General features: G+C 53.6%; 2 protein-coding genes across 2 annotated transcripts; both read right to left on the reverse strand.

Moving 5' to 3' along the window:
* Positions 1 to 3,046: 3,046 nt before the first annotated feature.
* Positions 3,047 to 6,820, reverse strand: TFF2 (trefoil factor 2; the record flags this gene model as incomplete). Its single annotated transcript, XM_079767257.1, has 5 exons — positions 3,047 to 3,190; positions 3,470 to 3,489; positions 4,683 to 4,829; positions 5,968 to 6,117; positions 6,748 to 6,820. The coding sequence occupies 5 exons, from the start codon at positions 6,818 to 6,820 to the stop codon at positions 3,047 to 3,049; spliced, it is 534 nt and encodes a 177-aa protein (XP_079623383.1).
* An 11,234-nt stretch (positions 6,821 to 18,054) lies between these two features.
* TFF1 (trefoil factor 1) lies at positions 18,055 to 21,093 on the reverse strand. Its single transcript, XM_079763813.1, has 3 exons — positions 20,770 to 21,093; positions 18,705 to 18,857; positions 18,055 to 18,257 (listed from the first exon to the last, which is right to left on the reverse strand). The coding sequence occupies exons 1-3, from the start codon at positions 20,852 to 20,854 to the stop codon at positions 18,241 to 18,243; spliced, it is 255 nt and encodes an 84-aa protein (XP_079619939.1). The 5' UTR covers positions 20,855 to 21,093; the 3' UTR covers positions 18,055 to 18,240.

A 21,093-nucleotide genomic window follows, 5' to 3' on the forward strand; every position in this document is an offset into this window, starting at 1 on the left:
GACCAGCCTTCGGGGAGGGGCAGAGGCCGTGAGCAGGGAAGGGAACACCAGCCAGCCCGGCAGGCCCCCAGCTTTCCCGATGAGGTGGCAGCCTCAGCATCCAGCCTGCGATGGGACCACTGCCCACCAGGACCACAGCGTTAGGAAGGGCCGCAGAAGAACCCCGGGGAGGGGACTTGGCAGGGACGGGCCTCCTGCATGAGGACGTGGGCTCCTGGAGGGGCTGATGGGCACTGAGTACATGGGACCACATTGTCATCCTGACTAATGGGGTCTGGCCTATTGGGAAGCGTATGTGTTAATGATAATAATGACTAGCATCATGTTCTCATTAAGCACTCGCTGTGTGCCCGACACTGTTCTAAGCTCATCTCATGAATTAACTCATGAATCCTGTCAAAAGCCTGTAGGAAAAGGGGCTATTAACACCCTCGCTTGCACATACATAAGACGAGGCACAGAGCATCTACGTAACTTGCCCAAGGTCGCACAGCGAGGAAGAGACTTAGGTACAGAAACTGTGATCAGCATAAGTGCAGTGCGTCTCTTTTGGAGACCCGACACATATAGTCTTATTGCAGCGCCCAGACTCCATGGGGCTCCGTGGAGGTGCATATGAGGCTGTGGCCTCTCCTCCTCCTCCTTCAGGCAAAGGGGTGTTTCCCTGAACCCTGAAGCAACAGCCAGGGGTGTCTATGCGTATGCACCACATAGAATGAATATTTGCTACCAGCATACAGGCGCTCCTCACTATTCATGGACTCCCTGTTCGTAAATTTGCCTGCTCGCTAAAATGTATTTGCAACTCCAAAGTCAATACTCCCGGTGCGTGTGAGGTCAAGGCTGATGCACGAATGTGCAGAGCATGAAAACTCAAGGTCCGCCCCAACCGGTTTGGCTCAGTGGATAGAGTGTTGGCCTACGGACTCAAGGGTCCCAGGTTCGATTCCGGTCAAGGGCATGTACCTTGGTTGCGGCAACATCCCCAGTAGGGGGTGTGCAGGAGGCAGCTGATCGATGTTTCGCTCTCATCGATGTTTCTAACTCTATCCCTCTCCCTTCCTCTCTGTAAAAAATCAATAAAATATATTATATTAAAAAAAACAAAACTTGAGGTACAACAGGGTCCCTCTGCCTTCCTGTTTCCCCTCTGGCTGTAAGCGCGTGTCTTTCGCGGCCAGTGTAGATCTCCTTGCTGGCATTTTTGTGCTTTTCGGTGGTGATTGTGCTATGTGAGTGGTCCCCAAGATCGGTGGGCAAGGGCTGGCTAGCGTCCTAAGGGCAAGAAGGCTGTGGTGTTTCTTAGAGAAAAAGCAGGTACTAGACCAGCTTCCTCGGGAGTGAGCTGTGGCTGCAGTTGGCTGTGAGTTCAATGCTAGTGAGTCAACAATATGCATTAAGTTACTGCGAACAGAAACACACCTCAAGCAGCGTCACGCATTGATCAGTGGATGGAATTGGTCAAGACGCTCTTGGGAACCTGGCCCGTGTTTCCCCAACCCCCGTGGTTCAGTATTTGCCAATTCAGTGCCGGTGACTTCCTAGGACATAACCACCTTGAAAACTGAGAGCCAGTTACATATACTCAGTGTGCAGTGCGTGTGCAATGCGTGTGCAGTGCATGTGTAGTGAGTGTGCAGTGAGTGTGCAGTGCGTGTGCAGTGCATGTGTGGTAAGTGTGCAGTGATGTGCAGTGAGTGTGCATGTGCGGTGCGTGTGCGGTGCGTGTGCGGTGAGTGTGCAGTGCATGTGCAGTGAGTGTGCGGTGAGTGTGCGGTGCGTGTGCAGTGATGTGCAGTGCGTGTGCGGTGAGTGTAATGAGCAAGTGCCCAGCCTGCAGGACCCACCCGCACCTGGACGCAGTCACACTGCCCTGACGCCGTGCGGAAAGGGCTTTGAAACGCGGACACAGGGTGGCCCTGCTTGGTGTCAGGACAAGAGGAGCCGGCAGTCCCCTCTGCCCAGGCTCTCCTGGAAGGTGCTCCATTGAGTGGGGCCGCTAGGCACCGGGCAGCTCACAGACGTTACTTTTCATTCCCACCACCACTGGCTAGGGTGTCAGTATTACCCACGCTTTACAAACAGAGCTCCTGAAAACCTGAGCCCTACGAGAAGCGCCCCGACATCACACACCTGGGATAGCAGCCCACACGTGCACTGTGGTGTCCCCTCCGCCAGTGCTGGCCGGTCCCCTCTCCTGTGACTGCTTCTCAAACCACCTTCAGCACCTGAGCCAGCCAGCAAGGGCCTGCGTGAGCCTCAGGAGCCAGGAGACCAGGGAGTGTGTATGTGTGCTTCCCCTCCCCCTGCTCCCAACAGCATGGTCTCTGGCGGACGCTCTGCGCCCAGCCTCACCCTCCTCACCCTCAGCAGCATGACTGCCAGAGCCCAGCAGACTGTGCTGCCTCCGAGGGGAGAGGGATGGAGGGAGAGGAGCAGAGAATGGCGGAGGAGACAAAGTAACTCATCACAGGAGGAAAAGGAAGGGAAGGGATGAGACGGAGGAAGACCGAGAGAAGGACAAAGAAAGGTTCATTTTTCTGAAGAGAGGGTTTCTATGTCCCCAACCATTGCTCCAGGGCCAACGAGGACCCTCTGGTGGCCACGTGAAGAAGGAGGAGGAGGGGACAGCGCAATCCAAGCCACGGTGGATGCCGTGCAGTGAACTGCCATCAGGGGCTTTGGAGCTGGCAGGAGCTACCATAGCTGAAACAGGAAAACGTCCCAAGGACCCCCAAGCCCCTGGCAAACGCCCCTGAAATCGCTTAAGACTCCGCAGGCAATCGTCAGAGGGCGATGTAGGAATCGGCTCAGAAATGAGGGTGTTAATGCACCAAAGAGGATCCTAAGGGAGGAAGTGGGAGGGGGTGGGCCCGAGAGGAGGATTTTGAGAAAACGCCTTCAGGGTGGGCCCCCGGAGACTCCGCCTGAGAACAGGAGGTCCGAGGACGAGGAAACGCCCACACGGGCCAGGAGCCAGGAGCTCCCGCCAAACCCAGAGGCAGGGCAGCCACGCGCCGGCTCTGGGAGCGGGGCCTCCAGACTCTCAGTGCGGGTGCATGGCCGGGCTGGTGACGCCCGCACGTGTGATCTGCACCCTGTGGGCGAAGGGGAGAAGGACCAGCACCCTGTGACGAACAAATTCACCGTCGCCCACGCCTATCTCATTGGCCATTTGTCCCGAGTGTTTCTGAGACCCGAGCTCCAGCCACAGGCACCCACTTATTCAGCCGGCAGGTGTGCTGTGAGCATAGGTGGCCTCCTTCTGACAAGCGGCGTCCCGAGAGGCGATGGGGGCCCTGGCCCTCGGTTCAAGGGCATGTGCTGGTCCGAGCTGCCTTTGGTCACAGGGAAGTGATTTTGTAGTTGCATTCTGAAATCGCATGTTCCTGCGATTGAACATGTGAGTGTGCATACACACGACCGACCAGGTGCAGGAGTTAGAAGTGAGGCGGATTCAGAAACTCACTTCCACGGGGTACTTGGTTGCTGCAAGAGTCGCCGGACACATCGGATGAATTTTTGCTCGTATGGGAAATGAAAGAGTATTAAAGCTATACACACACACACACACACACACACACACACACACACACACCCCTCTCTCCGCCTCTGTGTCAATGAAGCCAAAATAAAATGGAGCAGATGTTAAGGGTTTCCTTTATTTGAAGACACTGAATGTGAAACCGCTGAACCAGATACAAAGGGACGAAGAAAACCGAGGCACTCGGGAAACACGGGACAGCAATCGGACGAGCTGGTGAGTCCTCTCGCTGCTTCAGAACATGCAGGAGCCGGCGGGTCCTCTGAAGCCACTGCCTCTTAATAATGACAGTCTAGAAATTGACAAAGCGAGACGCTGGTGAGAGGTCAGGGAGCCCGGAGCCTGAGCTAAGGGTGCTGTGGGTCCCGTGGCAACAGGCCACGTGCCCAGCTGTGCCCGTGGAGGGAGCCCCCCTCCTGGGACAAACGCCCAGGGCTGGGGTGTCCTCTGGGGCCACTCTCCCCAAACAGCTGGCCATCTTCCAGGTGGACCCTTAGATCACACTTGGAAATTTCTGGAAGTGAAGGCTGTGCTCTTCAAGGACCAGGTCCCTCCTCCCATTTGGGGGAAAATGCCTGCTTTTCCTTTATCTTGCCAATCTCAGTGTCAGGAGACACATTGTGACGGAGGAGGGAGAGGGGGCCGGGCCCTCCGGGACTGGCACTGAAGCAGACGCTGGGGCAGAACCTGGCATGCGTGGCCACGTGAGGGCACATGAGGTCCACAGAGAGGAGGCCACGTCTGCTCTGTTCTGGGCCCCGTCCCCGGTACCCAACACAGCGAGGGCATTGAGTAGCATCCAAAAATGGGGACTGGACTGTGAGGCCACCTGTGAGGGCCGCGGTCCAGCGGCGTCGCTGAAAACACTGTGCTTTTAAACCGTCATAAAGACCCATGATGCTGTGTGGCTCTAAAGGACGCTACCGTTGCTGAGAACATTCTGGACTTGCCTCACGGTAAAGGCAGGCTCACCCATCAGTCTACTTGTTCCCTGAAACGGCCACCCCTGGGTCAGGAGCCGGGGCCTCGGTGGCATTCCGGCAGGACGTCCGGGTAAGAACACCCCCGCCCCAGCTCCCACCCTCCCGAGAAATCCTCATGCCCAGGCGCCGGACGGGCCCGCCCGCAGCGGCGTTACCTTGCACGGGCTTCGGGAAGAAGCACCAGGGCACCTCAGGGATGGTGTCCGAGAAGCAGCACTTCCGAGACGCGCAGTCCTGGGGGCTGATGCCCGGGTAGCCACAGTTCACGCGGGCCGACACTTCCATGACACACTCCTCTTTGTCTGGTCACCGTCACCGGGGTCGGGAGAGAAACAGCACAGAGACTCCATTAGGCCCGCTCTGTTGACTAGCCCAGCGGTCGGCAAACTCATTAGTCAACAGAGCCAAATATCAACAGTACCACGATTGAAATTTTTTTTGAGAGCCAAATTTTTTAAACTTAAACTATATAGGTAGGTACAGTGTTATTAACTTAATTAGGGTACTCCTAAGCTGGCCTTTGCTAAAAACTCAGGGGGCCAAAGAGCCGCATGTGGCTCCCGAGCCGCAGTTTGCCGACCACTGGACTAGACAATCCCCATCCTTTCCCTTGGGGACACCTCTGATTGACAGCCAAGATGTGTCAGGAGGACCTTCTGAGGCTGAACCCCCCGAGGCCTGCAGACGGGTTGGTGCCAGCAGCTGGCCACCCCCACCCTTTCCTCCCCACAGATGTCACAAGTCAGAAGCCTGAAAGTCCTGGGGCCTCAAGAAAGTTACTTCTCCTCTCTGGACCCGACATTCCCCTCTGTAAAATGGGGCAGCCCATTTTACAGAGGGGAATATCGGGTCCAGAGAGGAGAAGGAACTTTCAGCTTCTAAAGCATTTGGCACAAGTATTAAAACCCAACAGCCCTTCCCCTTGAGGGAGGCCCCTGGCCAGCAGCCAGCCTCAGAGCCCGGGAGCCTCGCCCTCAGCCCCCGGGAGTGTGGGCGAGAGGCCGGGGTGCGAGTTCCAGACACGCCGGCCTGCAATGCACCCACTTTCTTGTGTGCGCGCCTTGGGGTGGACGGCCTGCTCTCGGGAGCATCTGACGTCAAGCCTCTCTCAGAAGTGGTCCTAGGAGTCCTAACTTCCTCACACGGAGTCTGCGGGCAGTCACGTTAATGGGGTCCCGTGAAGTGCCCCCTTCCCTGGAAGCGCCTTCCGGGCGCGCCTTTACGGCAGGAGAGGCCCCAGCGCTGTTGTTTTCTTCAAACACAGAGAAGCAGGTTCTGTACACACACGGGCTCCCACGTGTGTCTGCCAAAGGGGCAGAGGCTGGCACGTGGGCCCAGGTGTGGACACAGGTGAAGGGGGGTTTTCTGTTCCCGTTGGCGGCCCGGGGCACCTGTCCCCAGCACCGTTAGCCGGAAGGGGCCCCGCTGCCCGGGGGTTACCTTGCATGGGGAGCGGGATGAAGCACCAGGGCACCCCCGGGACCGTGGTGTCGAAGCAGCAGCCGGCGGCGAAGCACTGGTCACTGGTGATGCCCGGGAAGCCGCAGTTCTTCCTGCTGTCGGGGTTCATCCTGGAGCACTGGCAGGGGGCTGTGGGGAGACGGGTCACCACCCCTCCACGCTGCCCTGCTCCGGGCACACTCGGGACACCATCGTGTCCAAATGCAAAGCCTTGTCTCACCCACATGGGACAGGGCTTTGCTGCAATTGTGTCATTCGTAAAAAATATATTTAAAAAAATAAAGTAACCTTCTGGAAAGAGGTGGACAGATGGACCCACGTGGAGACCAAGATGAAAGGTGATCAAAGCCGGACTCCAAGGAGCCCCTGGTGGGGCCTCCTGCCCAGTCCCTCTCCTCAAGAAGACCCCCCAGCACCGGGGGGCACCCCGACCTTGTCCGGGAGGGAGGCCTCTCTCAGAGGTCTCACGGACCCCGGGTATCCTCCCTGAATAGCAGGAAAGCAAGTGTGAACGGACACGGGGCTGGGCGTGTGGCCCCCACCACAAACCTTAGGGGCCTTTCCGGCTGCTTCCTCCCTCCAGCTAACGCAGCCCCCCCCCTTCCTCCTGAGAGAAGCCAGCAGCACAGAGACCCCAGTAGGACTTCCATGCCCATTGGGTTTGGGCTCAGCAGGTGCTCCGGGCTCGCTGGCCCAGAGGCCCCACTGCCCAGATGGGAACACTGAGCCATGGAGGGTCACTTCGGGGCGTTCACTTACAAGGTTTCCCGGCCCCCGCCATGGCGCACAGACCCAGGACGAGGACCGCTGCCAGGAGCCGGGCGCCTGCCATGTCTGTGCTCAGCTGCACCCAGGGCCGCTGCAGAATGCAGGGTTCCCGCTGCCAGCGGGCGTTTTATCATCGTCTCTCTGTTTGCTCAGCAAGCGGAAATGACCTTTCTCTCTCACCCCTGGCCCCAGCCCCCTTTGGATCCTTTGTTAGGAAAGGGGGCTGAGATAGCTCGGCCGCGAGACAGAGAGCCACTCAGGCGAGGCTTCCGGGCCAGGTGCCACGCTCTGGGCACCAGGGCGGCCTCCCCTGCCCGGCCGGGAGCCGGGCCGTTCCAGGATGCCAACGTGGAAGACTGGCCACATGCATGTCTGGAGCGGGGCACCACAGGGTCACACCCAGGAAGGGATAAGCCATGCATTTCTCCAGATAAAGTAGGTGCCTACCACAGGAATTAAAAAAATATATATATATATTGGGCCCAAGGCTATTTGGGGAAGTGACCAGGCCCGCTGTCAGCAGAGAGAAGACCCCCTCCTTCAGGAATGGGAGGCCCTCCGAGGAGGGCAGGAGACCCCTCCTCCACGGTGCACAGTTAGGGCTCCCCTGGCCAGCACTTCCTCTCTCCATCTTGGGGAGGGGGCTGCTCTCCACAGAGATGAGTCTGATTAGGTGAAAGGAGAAGCCCAGATGAGTGCAAAAATAAGTTCATTTCAGCAACCCTCCGAAATTCCTCATTTTATCTTCCATGGCAGCTGTCTGCATTTCCCAAAAGGTGGCACCTGTAACCGCTGTGCCCAGGGGTAAGATGCTCAGGATAAGGGAGTCTGTGGATGGGACAGAGAGAGAGAGGAAAGAAGCCAGAGGGGAGACACTCCAACAGATAAAGAGGAAAGATGTGGTGGGAGGGCCGCGAGGGATCAAGCTCCCCACCACCATAGGAATGACAGGAGTCGCCAATCTGTAAATCATTGGTTGTGCAACCAGGGACCCAAAGGTGCATGGAATCCAAAACCCTGGGCCCTCAAGTCTAGAGAGCAGGCCTCATGCTCCAGGGTTTCTGGGGGTCCAGTTATAACATCTCCAGACAAGGTACCTGACTGCCCACCGCTGTGCAACCAATGGGACTCCATCTTGGGAACCTTGCAAAGTCAGCTTTCCCTGCCCCATGCCCCTGTCACCCTGAGTCACCACCAAGACATAAGGTCCTTAATCACCTGTTCTCTCCTGGATTCTTGTCCCCTCTGTTCTCTCTGCTTCCTCTTCCTGGACCTGACTCCCTACTGCCCCCATCCTGACCCTTCCAGGGTTCCCGCTGATGCCATCCGATCTATGCCAAAAGCACAACTTGCCATCCTCAACCCCCGTGTCTCTCACCCTCCTCTGGCCCTAACAGAAGGCTGTGTCTTCCCTGAGATGCTCCCTGGCAACCACCTTGGGCAGAAGTGCTCAGCCCCCTCCCCAAGGCACCAACTGCCCATACCAACTTCTTTTGTGAAAATTGGGGTGGGGGGGCGGAGGGAAGTACATTTCTTCGAGACAAGTTACTTCCACGTCTGGGGAGATCATTAGAATAGACAGTGGTGTTTGCAGTCTGAGTGGCACCCTATGTGAACATGGAGCTGTGCACACATGTGCATCTCCAACTGCATTGGCTGTTCATGCACCCATTACATGAGCTCAGACGGGGGCTGGACATTGACCTTGAGGCCTGATGTCTCTCTCCTCACACAAAAATGATGCTCCTTGGAGATGCAGGCTGCAAACCACACCACTTTCAATGCCTTGCTCCACTGTCATCTGCAAACCATCATTCTGTCTCCTTTCTTGCAAATCTTTGTAAGTCTTAAAAGAATAAATTTAATCTGCAAATAAAGCAACTGCCTAACAGAATGAAACTTAGCATTTGTTAAGGACGATAACAAAAATACAGACACACAATAATGTTTAACACAACACCAAAATTGACTCATAGGACAAAGAAGCATGACCCATAATCATTAGAAAAAAATCAGTGCATAGAAACAGACACAGATTCTGCACTGAAGTGCTCAAATATTTAAAGAGAAACATAAAAATATAATAAGATTACAAATGTTAAAATTTGAATAAAGAAATGGAGACTAAAAGTGAACCAAGTGGAAATTCTAGACATGAAAAAACATATCTGAAATGAAAAATTCACTGCATAGGCTTTAGAGTAGATACTGTAGAAGGAAAGGCTGATTTACTTGAAGCCTGTGCAGTACATATTCTCCAAACTGAAATATACAGAGAAAAGATATTAATAAAAAGTTGAATATAACCTCAATGACGTGAGATAATGTCAACCAGTCTAACATACATATAATTGGTGTAGCATTGGAAGAAGAGCGAAAAAGCACTGAATAAATACTGGCAAAAATATTTTTTGTAAACTTGATGGAGAAAATATAAACTCATAGGTCCTAGAAGCTCAATGAACTCCAAACAAGATAAATGTAAAGAAAACCACATCAAGGCACAGCATGATCAAATTGTTGAAAATAAGAAATTAAAAATATTTTACAGCAACTGGAGAAAAGACATACTGCATACAGGGGCACATAATAAGAATTACAAGTGACTTCTCATCCGAAACAATGCAAACTGAGGGCAATGGAATGGCAAATCTAAAGTGCTGAAAGGAAAAGGAAAACCTTGTCAAGTCAGAATTCTATACTTGGTGAAAATACGCTTCAAAAATAAAGGCAAAATAACTTTTTTAAAAAACAGGTTTTGTTTTTTAGAGAAGTTCTAGGTTCATACAGAATTGAGCAGAAGGTACTTTTTCAGACAAACCAAAGTGGAGTGAACCTGTCTGTTGTAAACAGAATTTTGAAGGAAGTTCTTGAAGCTGAAGCTATGGTGCTCCCTTAGGGCAGGGTGTGAGTTCTCCAGATTGCTGCAGGCAGGTTGCACCCACCTGGATTTATCTGGTTATGGCACCTGTTTGACCTCTGTAAGCATTTGCATCTACAACCCACTCTAGTCCTCGTGACTTCTCACTTTGTTTGCTACAACTGTCTCCTAACTCGTCTCTCAGCCACAAATAGTTTTGTCCCCATCCAGACAAAAGTCAGGTGCCTTAATTATCTTTAAAAAATGAAAATCTATATATGTCACTACTCTGCCACTCCCCTTGCTTCTCGCGGCCTGTAAGGTACCAGGTATGAGTTTCCTGCGTAGGAAAAGCAAGACCCCTTTATGATCTAGACCCACATACCCCTCCAGCCTCTCCTGTTGCTGGGTCTCCCTCACAGTGTAGGCCTATCACACTTCTCTACATGCACCTTGGCCTTTGAGCCTTTGCTGGTGTGCCCTCGTTTCTCTCAGTGCCCTCCCTCCACTCTTTGCCTTCTCAACTCCCTCCTGTACTTGAGCTCTTAATTCAGGAGTCACTTCTTCCAGAAAGATTTCCCTTACTTCCCTCAGAGAGATGACAGGTCCCTCACCCCTCTCCCAAACATCTTCTGTTCACCTGATTCAAAACACCAGCCGCACCTACATTGTAATAAGTAGATTTTTATTTTTCTCTTGTTAATTGTACCAAAGATAACAGCTAATACTTACTGCAGGCTAACTTTGTGCCAAGTGATCACCTGAGGATTTCACAGGCTAGATCATATCCTTACAGCAATGCAAAGGAGGAGCTAAAGCTATTGCCCATTTTATGGTCTACACGGGAAGATATCTCCTATTCACTAGCACCGGACCCAGTGTCTGCACATCAGGGACTTCCTTAATGAGGGGAGTGGAGTGAAGAAGTGGAGAGACTGCAACCCAGGAGCTGAGGAACGGGAACTTCCCACCTAGAGTTGCCTACTACCCAAATTACCTTTAGAACTCATAAAATAATATCTAGACATAGATAGAGGCACACAACTAAGGCAAGCCTCCTCACGCCTCTGGATTACAGTGTCATTTGTAAAGGGAGGTGGGCTTACTCAGTGCTCTCCAAAGTCTCACGTGCCTCCTAAAGCCCAAGAGGAATCATATCTCATTTTACACTATCATCAGGGAAAAACTATTTTTATTACCATTTACATGTCTAGTGCCCCTAAATGTAGAAGAGGAGTGTGTGTGTGTGTGGGGGGGGGGGCGGGGGGGAGGCGTGAACAACATACAATTCAGTTTCCTCCCCAGCTTTCCAGGTTTCTGGAGTTTGGTTTTGCTGATCAGTGGAGTGGGTAAATAATAGAGTCTTTGAAAGCCCATGATTAAATTTATCTACTTAATAAAGAATTAGGCCAAAGCTAGGGGAAGACATACACAGATGAACTACTGCTGGTGAGAATTTTGATACAGAGTTGGGGAGGGAATGAAATTCAGGATTTCTTGATGAGTTATATTTGGGAATATAATTGGGTGGATATAACTTTTAGCACATTTTCTAATGTGTTGTGCAATGTGATTTGTCCTTATACTTCTTTGAAAGACTTTATTCAAGATGTACATTACTTTAAGATGTCTCTTTGGTATCTGAGTGGGTGCTTTGTTTTGCTTTATTTGACACCATACTAAGACAAGCCACAATCTGGTTGACCTTAAAAAGTCAAAATATTTAAATAATTTAGGTTACCATATCAAGGCAAACTGAGCTTACCTAATAATAGACAAACATGTAAATTGACTGTACCTCTGCTATGCCACCATCCAATCAGGAGTGATATGCAAATTAATCCAACAAAGATAGTGGTTAATTTGCATACACGGGCACTGAGTGATGGGGGCGGGCAGGACACATGACAATGATGCAGTCGTTCTACCCCACCCCCAGTCTCTCAGGGCCTCTGGGCAGTGTGGGAAGGCAGGGCGGGAGCGGAAAGAGGCGGCTCTGTGACCTGAGCGGAAAGGGACTGGGCCAGAGTGGAAAGGCAGTGCCGGCAGCCAGGGAAAGGAAAGCCCATTCTAGCACGAATCTTTGTGCATCGGGCTTCTAGTATATTATAATAGGAGTTGGCAAACTATGGTTCATGGACTCATTGCCTGTTTTTTTAAATAAAACTTTATTAAAACACAGCCATGCCTATTTACACATTTGTTTATGGCTACTTCCAAGCTGTGATGGCAGAGTTGATTACTTGTGACAGAGACTGTATGGTCCACAAATCCTAAAATATTTTCCATCTGGTCCTTTAAGAAAAACAAAATCTGCCCTAGCCAGTTTTGCTCAGTGGATAGAGCGCCAGCCTGTGGACTGAGGGGTCCCGGGTTTGATTATGGCCAAGGGTACATGCCTGGGTTGCGGGCTTGATCCCCGGTTGGGGGCATGCAGGAGGCAGCTGATCAATGATTCTCTCATCATTGATGTTTCTATCTCCCTCTCCCTTCCTCTCTGAAATCAATTCTGTATAATAAAAGCCTAATATGCTAAGTGTCTGGTCGACCAGTCGGCCTTTCAACCAATCAAAGTGTAATATGCTAATGATATGCTAAGGCTGCTTGACCACTCGCTATGATGTGCACTGACCACCAGGGAGCAGACGATCCTACTGGTAGGTTGGCTTGCTGCTGGAGTCTTGCTGATCGGGACTGAGCTAGACAGGCCAGACATACTCTGGAGCCCTCCTGCAGTCCCTCTCCAGCCCTAATCCTGCACCAGTGGGGTCCCTTGGCCTAGCCTGTGCCCTCTCACAATCCAGGACCCCTTGGGGGATGTCAGAGAGCCAGTTTTGGCCCGATCCCACAGGCTAGGCCAAGGGACCCCACTGGTACATGAATTCATGCACCGGGCCTCTAGTATAAATAAATAAATAAATAAATAAATAAATAAATAAATAAATATCTGCCTTTCCCTGTATTATCATCTTAAAAACTCTCTAAAAATAAACTTTTAAAAGTTTAAAAATTGTTGAGAGACCATTCTCCATGCACCTCTCACATCTGTGCATGTCTCCCTAACTGTCCTTGTGGTCTGGGACCTAACGTTAAGACTCAGTGTTCAGTGGAACTGAGAGGGCCTCAGGTGGCCTGACCACATGTCCTCCCCACCTGTCCCCACAGATAAGATCCCTGGCCAAGCCAACCTCCTTATCAGGGGAGGAGGCACAGTTCCCGCTTGCCCTGTATAGGGGCTCTCACTTCCCTGCCAGCCCACAGAATTATTCAAAGACGCCAATCTCATGCTCCGTGGGAACCATGGGCACCCTACCTTCTTGATGCTGCAAAGCCTCCTCCTGCAGCGCCCCCCCCCCCCTTGTTCGCTCTGTTCCTGAGTGCACCCCCAGGTGGCCCTGCATGGCATGAGCATATGTGATGCAAGCTGGAGCTGATCTCAGCTGTCCAGTGTTGGCCACCCCCATAACCCTAGATGGGAATACTCGGCCACCACCAAGGAGATGAGTAGGAGGCTGTCAAAACAGTCCTTCATGCCAGACTATCTTTCCAAGGATGTTTGCGGAGCAAACAATCTGGGAAGGCAGATGTGGCACTTCCATCTGGAGCAGAGGGCAGGCAAGCTTACTGCCCCTAAAAAGATCTGAGTTCCTTAAGAAGTCAGGGTTCCTGTCCTTTAATGCAACCCCCCGTGTGTTCCAGCATTTGTCTGAGCCCATCTGTGTCACCCCAGGAGGACTTGGGAGCACAAACATGATGACCTCATGCTGCTTGCTGCACGGTGAGTAATGTAGTCCTTTAGCTCTGAACCAGGGCTCTCCTTCTGCCAGCATCCATAAAACTATCACCCTGCAAGTAGGGTAAACTCTGAGCTCTTCCGAGTTCTTGACATTGATGACCTAGAACAGATTAAATAAACAAATAAAACACCTTCAATGTTTGCCTTTAGCATAGAGGTTCCCTACTTATTAGGCCCACTCAACTTCATTGCACCCCATATGTACGTAGATATATGCAGATCTGCCTAATTTAATCTGTTTGCTACCCACAAAATGTCCAACTCAGGACAATATTAAGACCTGAGGAGAACAATTAAGAACACACCATCCTACATACAGATGATGTATTATAGAATTGTACACCTGAAACCTATATGATTTTATTAATCAATGTCACCCCAATAAATTCAATTTTTAAAAAATAGAAACATCTTTACAATACTATAACACTATACATTTTTCTGTTACTAACTATAATCTTCTGTCTGCTCGGACCTTTAAGTGGATGACTTTTTTCTAATAGCCATTGATATTTGGATCAAATATCTAATTGTTCCCTAATAGCCACTGATGTTTCCTATCATGTTCACATTTATTGAATATTTTCACAACCTGCCCCTCCCACTCTCACAAAGAAAGGCGAGGGAGTTTTCTTAAGTTAACAATATCCTTCTCAGTGACTCTACAAATATGATCTTAAGCCACAACTTGGCTTGGAGAATTGGTTCCTGGCCTGGTCTTTAGTTCAACATCGTCTGAACAGAACCCTATTGTGTGGGAATTTATCAAGGAGCATTGGTAACCTCCACTGCACTACCAGCCACAGAACAAACAAGCTCACGGATCAAACCAAGACGCTCAAGCCACGGCGTGTGTGAAATCAATCAACAACCCAAAGTGAGAGCCCAGGCAGGTTCACACGTCCCGCGGGTGCAAGTGGGTGGAATGACCGCTCACCTGGATCCTGGGTCACCAACAGGGAGTGAGGGTCAGGAAGTGGGGGAGGTATTCTGTCCTGTCCCGCTTTTGGCCTTTCCAGCAATGCATGGTAGCCAGGACCAAAACTGGGGTTTGAGCAAGGGGCCAGGACACGGACGGTGCCTGGGGCCACCACAGGCTGGGGCTTTAGTGAGGCACCTCAGCTGGCACTGCAGGCCCCGCTGGAGCCCACAGAGTCCCGCCTGTTTCTGGGCTGACACCTGGGGCCCCAATGGGGCCATGATGAGAGTCACAGAGGAGTGCCTGGCTCGCGGATGACACGGCTGAGCTGTCAATCCTGGACAGGCACTGCTACTTCTGATGCGCGGCCGCTCCGTCCTCTCCCATCCAGGGTAACAGTTCTGCTTATTCCATCCTTCTGATCAGGTCACACAGCCTGCAGGTTACTGTCACCTACTCCTCAGAGCGAGTTCCCCGCTATCTGTACCTGACACCACTACGCCAGGTATCCGGAGATGGAAGTTATACGGGGGTTTTCCCTCCCCTGGCTGAAGTCCAGCGGTTTTAGGTGCAAGAGAGCACGGGCCCCCCGCTGACCTTCCACACAGGTGTCCTCAGCCTAGTTTCCAAAGGTGGGGGAGAAGAGGAGCTTGGGTTCTTTAGGGACTGCGTGTGCATGTGTGTACATGTACGTGTGTGTGCGTGATATGTTCCCCAAACTGTTAACTGATCCTGCGCCTTGTCAGCAGCGCTGTTCTTACTAAGGCTCGTTGTCACCCCAGCTGGCCTTTTCCCCACCACCCTCCGTGTGCTTCAAGGCCTCTCCGTGTGCTTCAAGGACCCTCCGTGTGCTTCAAGGCCTCTCCGTGTGCTTCAAGGACCCTCCGTGTGCTTCAAGGACCCTCCGTGTGCTTCAAGGACCCTCCGTGTGATTCAAGGACCCTCCGTGTGCTTCAAGGACCCTCCGTGTGCTTCAAGGCCTCTCCGTGTGCTTCAAGGCCTCTCCGTGTGCTTCAAGGACCCTCCGTGTGCTTCAAGGCCTCTCCGTGTGCTTCAAGGCCTCTCCGTGTGCTTCAAGGCCTCTCCGTGTGCTTCAAGGCCTCTCCGTGTGCTTCAAGGACCCTCCGTGTGCTTCAAGGCCTCTCCGTGTGCTTCAAGGCCTCTCCGTGTGCTTCAAGGCCTCTCCGTGTGCTTCAAGGCCTCTCCGTGTGCTTCAAGGCCTCTCCGTGTGCTTCAAGGCCTCTGCAGTGACCCGGAGAGGCCGCCATTGCTTCCTTAAGACACCAATCTGCCCCCCGCCCCCACCTCCTTTGCCTGTGTGTTCATGGCTGTAGAGAGACATAGGTAGGAATGTGGTGTGATATCCCCATCCAGGTCCCCCCACCCTGAGATGATCACCATGGGGCATTTAAGGGGGGATGCACCATGGGTGAGGGGCTGCTGTGCGTGGGGCTGGCCCTGGGCAGGTTCTGATGCCTATATTCCTGGGCGTGAGGAGGAAACGTCTCATTCTTCTGGGGCCTTTCTGGGTTTTCTCCCCAACCTCCTCCTCTCTTGTCTCACCCCACCTGGCTCTGGCCATGAAAAGGAAGTGGCATGTCACCCAGGGCCTCTGTCCCCTCAGGGCCACCTACCCCACCTGTCACCACACCCAGCATTCAGCAGCTCCCACTGACCCCCAAAACATGAGTGAGTGCCGTAGGTCCACGGACATGTGTGTGCGGGCCGAGGAGGGATGACACAGGGCATGCTCCTAACACCCTTCTGAGCGTCTTGTTCCAGACCCCGTGCGCGGGCACGGCCCACAGCCTCGCTCTCTGTCAGCTCTCCGTCCTCGGAGCTCTGCCTCCAGGCCTCTCCCCCTCCCGTCAGGTGCATCCCACTGTCGGAATTCTTCGGGGTTTTTGTGCGTTTCCAGTTTCCAAGCACCAGCTGAGTCCGGTGCAGGGTGCTGGGCCCTGACGGGACAGAAGCATGTCTGCGTGCTGAGGGGGACACCCCCCAGGAGCCCCCGTCCTCTTCACGAGAGGCCTGGCGTCCAGCTGGTGGAGCCACAGGATCCACACTGTGGGGGGGTGGACCCCGGAGGAGCTGGGCATGGATCGTGGGCCTCGGATGCTTTCTGTAACCCGGTGCGGGGAGGGGAGCTGATGCCGCCAGCCCTGTATCCATCCCGTCCCTTCACTGGGCCAGAATCCAGGGAAACGAAGGAAGGTGGGGACCCACCGAATCGGTCTCCTGGTCACTGGCCTCTGTCACCCTGCACACCTTAGGGACTGTGTGCATTTCTGGGCCCACATCCTGACACCTTTGCCAGGAGGAGGGTCCCCGCTGCTGGATGTCCCTGGCCACAGGAGGCCTTCGAGTCCAGAAGCCCCCAGTCTGTGTGTCACTTCCCCGCACAGCCCTCTGGGTGGGAAAGGGGCGGGACCACATGAAGGGCCTGCCGTGGGAGCCCCACCAGGGCCTCACCTGTGTCTCAGAGCCACGGAGGAACAACATGGCGTTGTCCCTGTGTCCCAGACCCCTCCTGGCTTTCTCTCGATTGCATCTTTGAAGTTATTAGTAAACCTCAACCCCGGGCGGATCCCTGACTCGAGAGTGGGCCGTGCCCGTCCAATCAGGGGTCTGCTCACCCTGCGGGTCATTAAGCACCGTCGGCGCCTTGGCCTCAGTTACAAAATGGGGTGAGGAACAGGAAGGGGGTGATGTCAGGAAGGGGGTGATGTCAGGAAGGGAGTGATGTCAGGAAGGGGGTGAGGACCAGGAAGGGGTGAAGGTCAGGAAGGGCATGAGGGTCAGGAAGGGGGTGAGGAACAGGAAGGGAGTGAGGACCAGGAAGGGGGTGAGGACCAGGAAGGGGGTGAGGACCAGGAAGGGGGTGAAGGTCAGGAAGGGGGTGAGGACAGGAAGGGGTGAGGGTCAGGAAGGGCATGAGGGTCAGGAAGGGGGTGAGGAACAGGAAGGGAGTGAGGACCAGGAAGGGGGTGAGGACAGGAAGGGGTGAGGGTCAGGAAGGGGGTGAGGGTCAGGAAGGGGGTGAGGAACAGGAAGGGGTGAGGAACAGGAAGGGGTGAGGGTCAGGAAGGGGGTGAGGACAGGAAGGGGTGAGGGTCAGGAAGGGGGTGAGGGTCAGGAAGGGGGTGAGGGTCAGGAAGGGGGTGAGGGTCAGGAAGGGGGTGAGGGTCAGGAAGGGGGTGAGGACAGGAAGGGGTGAGGGTCAGGAAGGGGGTGAGGGTCAGGAAGGGGGTGAGGGTCAGGAAGGGGGTGAGGACCAGGAAGGGGTGAGGGTCAGGAAGGGGGTGAGGACAGGAAGGGGTGAGGGTCAGGAAGGGGGTGAGGGTCAGGAAGGGGGTGAGGACCAGGAAGGGGGTGAAGGTCAGGAAGGGGGTGAGGACCAGGAAGGGGGTGAGGGTCAGGAAGGGGGTGAGGGTCAGGAAGGGGGTGAGGGTCAGGAAGGGGGTGAGGGTCAGGAAGGGGGTGAGGGTCAGGAAGGGGGTGAGGGTCAGGAAGGGATGAAAGACTTTGCAATGAAGGGCTTGTGCATGGACCCCGGTTGCTAATAGCCACTGAGGCAACTTCTGCAACCCTGTGGCCACATCATCCCCTCACCCACCGCTCAGATCTCACCTGGGACAGTGAATTAGTGTATAACCCATGACAAGAAGCCTTGAAAGAAAAGAAAATCATTTTTATTTTTCAAAAGAACTAAAAGCACAAAGTAGCATTCATCTCTTTTCATTTTCAGGTCAATTTTGAGCAGGAAAAATCAAAGCAGTCAATCCATGCAGTGAGCCGAGGCTCAGACGCAGAAGCTGGAGACGTGTGGGTGGTGGCGAGGCTGAGCTGCGGCTGGAGGGGTGTGTGTGTGTCCATTCTAAGTGTAGACGTGACTCCCACCGAGAGCGGCTAAAATTCACACTCCTCTGAAAGGGAAGGTGCGGGGAGAAGAGATGTGTTAGTGAGGATAAGGATGTTCTCTCACTTTGCAATAATTCCAGGGGATTTTTGACTTGAAAGAATCAACGGGAAGATTCTTTAGAAAACATGGACCGTCTTCGTATTTTGCCATTCCTTGCCCTCCCACCCCAAGTGAGCTATGCATCAGAAGGGTGATTCTTCACAGCGTTCGGTGAAGGATGTGGGGGAAAGCCAGGAACAAGGCAGGGTTCCTCCCCAAACGGTCTTCCAGCCCTCCCTCTGTCCCAGACCCGGATTCATGGTGATTTAGGCTAACCCACTCCTCCCCAGGCCCCCATGGCCGCGACCCGGGTGAAAACACAGCTGGCAATGCAGACAGAGTCCCGAGGGCCCGTGCGGGTTTTCTCCCGCATTCCACGCCGTCAGCCCCCCCCGCGTTGTCATGGACGTACCTTCTGGAACGTTGTTGATTTGCAAAGGGTAGAAGCACCACGGGTGCCCGGGGACGGTGCTGTCAAAGCAGCAGCCCTTCGCTGCGCACTCGGCAGGCGTGACGCCGGGAAACCCGCAGTTGCTTCTCTGGCTCGGGGACATGACGCACGTCTCTAAAAGCACATGGGGCAGGGGGCAAAGGTCAGCCAGCGGCTGAACTCCTCGCTGTTTCTATCCACACTCCCATCCTGCTTCGTTCTCCAGTTAAATCAGCAACCGGCTGGCACGCTGATGCAGACCCAGGCCTCAGGGTCCGAGAGGGAGACCTGTCCTCATTTCCTGACATGTAACCACGTCACCTCAGGGAAAATGCAAGGTGACCGGAATCTGTAACCTTGCACCTACCTGGACAACGTATTCATTCGCTCATTAATTTCAACTAAGGATTATTAAGCATATTTACTCAATCAATATGTCTATTGAGCACTTTTGTGTGTCCTAGGAACAGGAGATGACACAGCAAAAACAGACAGCGCGGGTCCCTCAGAAACCGAGCTCATGCCAGGCTCCGTGCCAGGTGGTGGTGACCCAGAAATTAAAAATGAAGACATGCTTGTTAAGAAACCAACCTCAAATGGAGGAGAAAGCCAAGTATATGTACAAAGCAGCACAGTGCCACCATCCCAGTGTGTCCAGGTCAAGCACAGAAGGGGCAAGTGACAACAAGGCTGAACAAAGCAAGGAGAGCTTCCCGTAGGAGGGGGTTGACCTGTTGAAGATGGAGCAGTGGGTGTTCCATGCAGAGGGAGCAGCATGGTCAATGGCAGTGAAGGGGGAGAGCAAGGTGTGTTCGAGGAGGTGTGAGTCCGTGTGCAGAGACGATGCAGAGGTAGAGGTGGGCGGTCTGGGAGGAGTTAGGTCAAGGGCTAGGGGACATAGTTTTAGCCTGAGAGCAACAGCTTTCACCAGGGGAGTGATGAGATGACCCAAAGTGGAAAGCACCCAGGGCAGACGGGCCAGCTGACAGCTCCCACATGGTCTGGATGCAAGATCTGTGGGATCTGCACTCGGGGCCAGAGGCTCTGAGAAGGTGAACTCGGCAGGCTGAGGCGGGCGATGGGAGAGGAGCCTGGGAGCGGGGGCATGGGAGGGTGAGGAGCTCCGTTCTGTCACCTGGGCTCAGAGGTGCACATGACCGTGAGCCATGAGTGAGAAGACAAGGGGCATGAGGAGCGAGGCCTTGGGAGCATCGACAGTAACGGGACAGAGAAGGAAGGAGGCTGAACAGAAGGAGGCTGGTCAGAGGACAGGTGGGCCGAGATTCAGGGCAGAGGTGGGCACAGGTGGCCTTGACCTGGGGCATCTGACTCCGTGAGAGACAATTCCTCCAAAGTCAGTTGGATGTGGGACACTCCCGCTACACGCATTCCTTTGTGAAATCCAGCAAAGCATCCTAACATTAACAAGAAATGTTGATTCAGCCCTTTGTAGCTTGCAAAGCACTTTTCACAGACAATTGATCACGCTCTGAAGACAAAGGCCTTGAGACACAAACAAGTTCAAAAGAAGCAGCAGTGCCCTCTCTCACTGGGCAACTCCCATGGACTAATATTGATGGAACACGAGCCAACGGGGCAGGTGGCTTGGGCTCTGCAGAGCACGGGGCCCAGAGGGGGTTGTGGGATGCCCACCTGTGGAGTAGGCGCTTGGACATCAGTGTAGACTTGGAGTGGTCCCACTCCCTGGGCTAGGGTTTGGCTGGGACATTTAGAAGTGCTATTCATACACCCTACATCAAAGCTTGCTCTTTGACATACGACGTCCAAGAATAGCCTCATGGTGTCAGGCCTGGAAGACAGCGCCGACCAAGGAACCCCACTTGCTCACGGCAGTTCTCCAAGGTCTCACTGGCCCTTTCTCCCGCTGCTGCCACCACTTGCTTTTGCCTTCCAACCCCTCTCAAGGGCCTAAAACAATGCTTGGCTCAAAACCACACACAGTGCAACAAAGACCCCCATCAGGGCCTCTCTGTGCCCATGTGCCCCCCCCCCCCCCGCCCCAAGAAGCAGGAAGAGGGCTGCTTACCGGTCTGGACCTGGGCCAGGCTGCTGAAGGCCAGCGAGAAGACCACGAGCAGGACGCAGATCACCTTGGGCTCCATGGTGGCCATGCCTTTCTCCTTGCTGCTCCCAGGAGACTCCAAGTCAGGGGTGAGAATCTGTCTGAGGCCTCGATTTTAAGCCTGGGCTCTGTTTGCTGAAAGAGTGTTAGATAACATTTGCCTAAGGAGGGTCTCACAGTCCTTCACTGATTAAAAGGTGTTCTCTAAACACGGGCAAGCCACAAGGACGAGTTTGCTGATAGAGCGAAACCCGTGTCTCGTAGTCATCTTGGTGAGGGATTTGAGAT

The sequence above is a fragment of the Cnephaeus nilssonii genome, assembly GCF_951640355.1.
Source record: "Cnephaeus nilssonii genome assembly, chromosome: 3".
Taxonomy (NCBI): Eukaryota; Metazoa; Chordata; class Mammalia; order Chiroptera; family Vespertilionidae; genus Cnephaeus; species Cnephaeus nilssonii.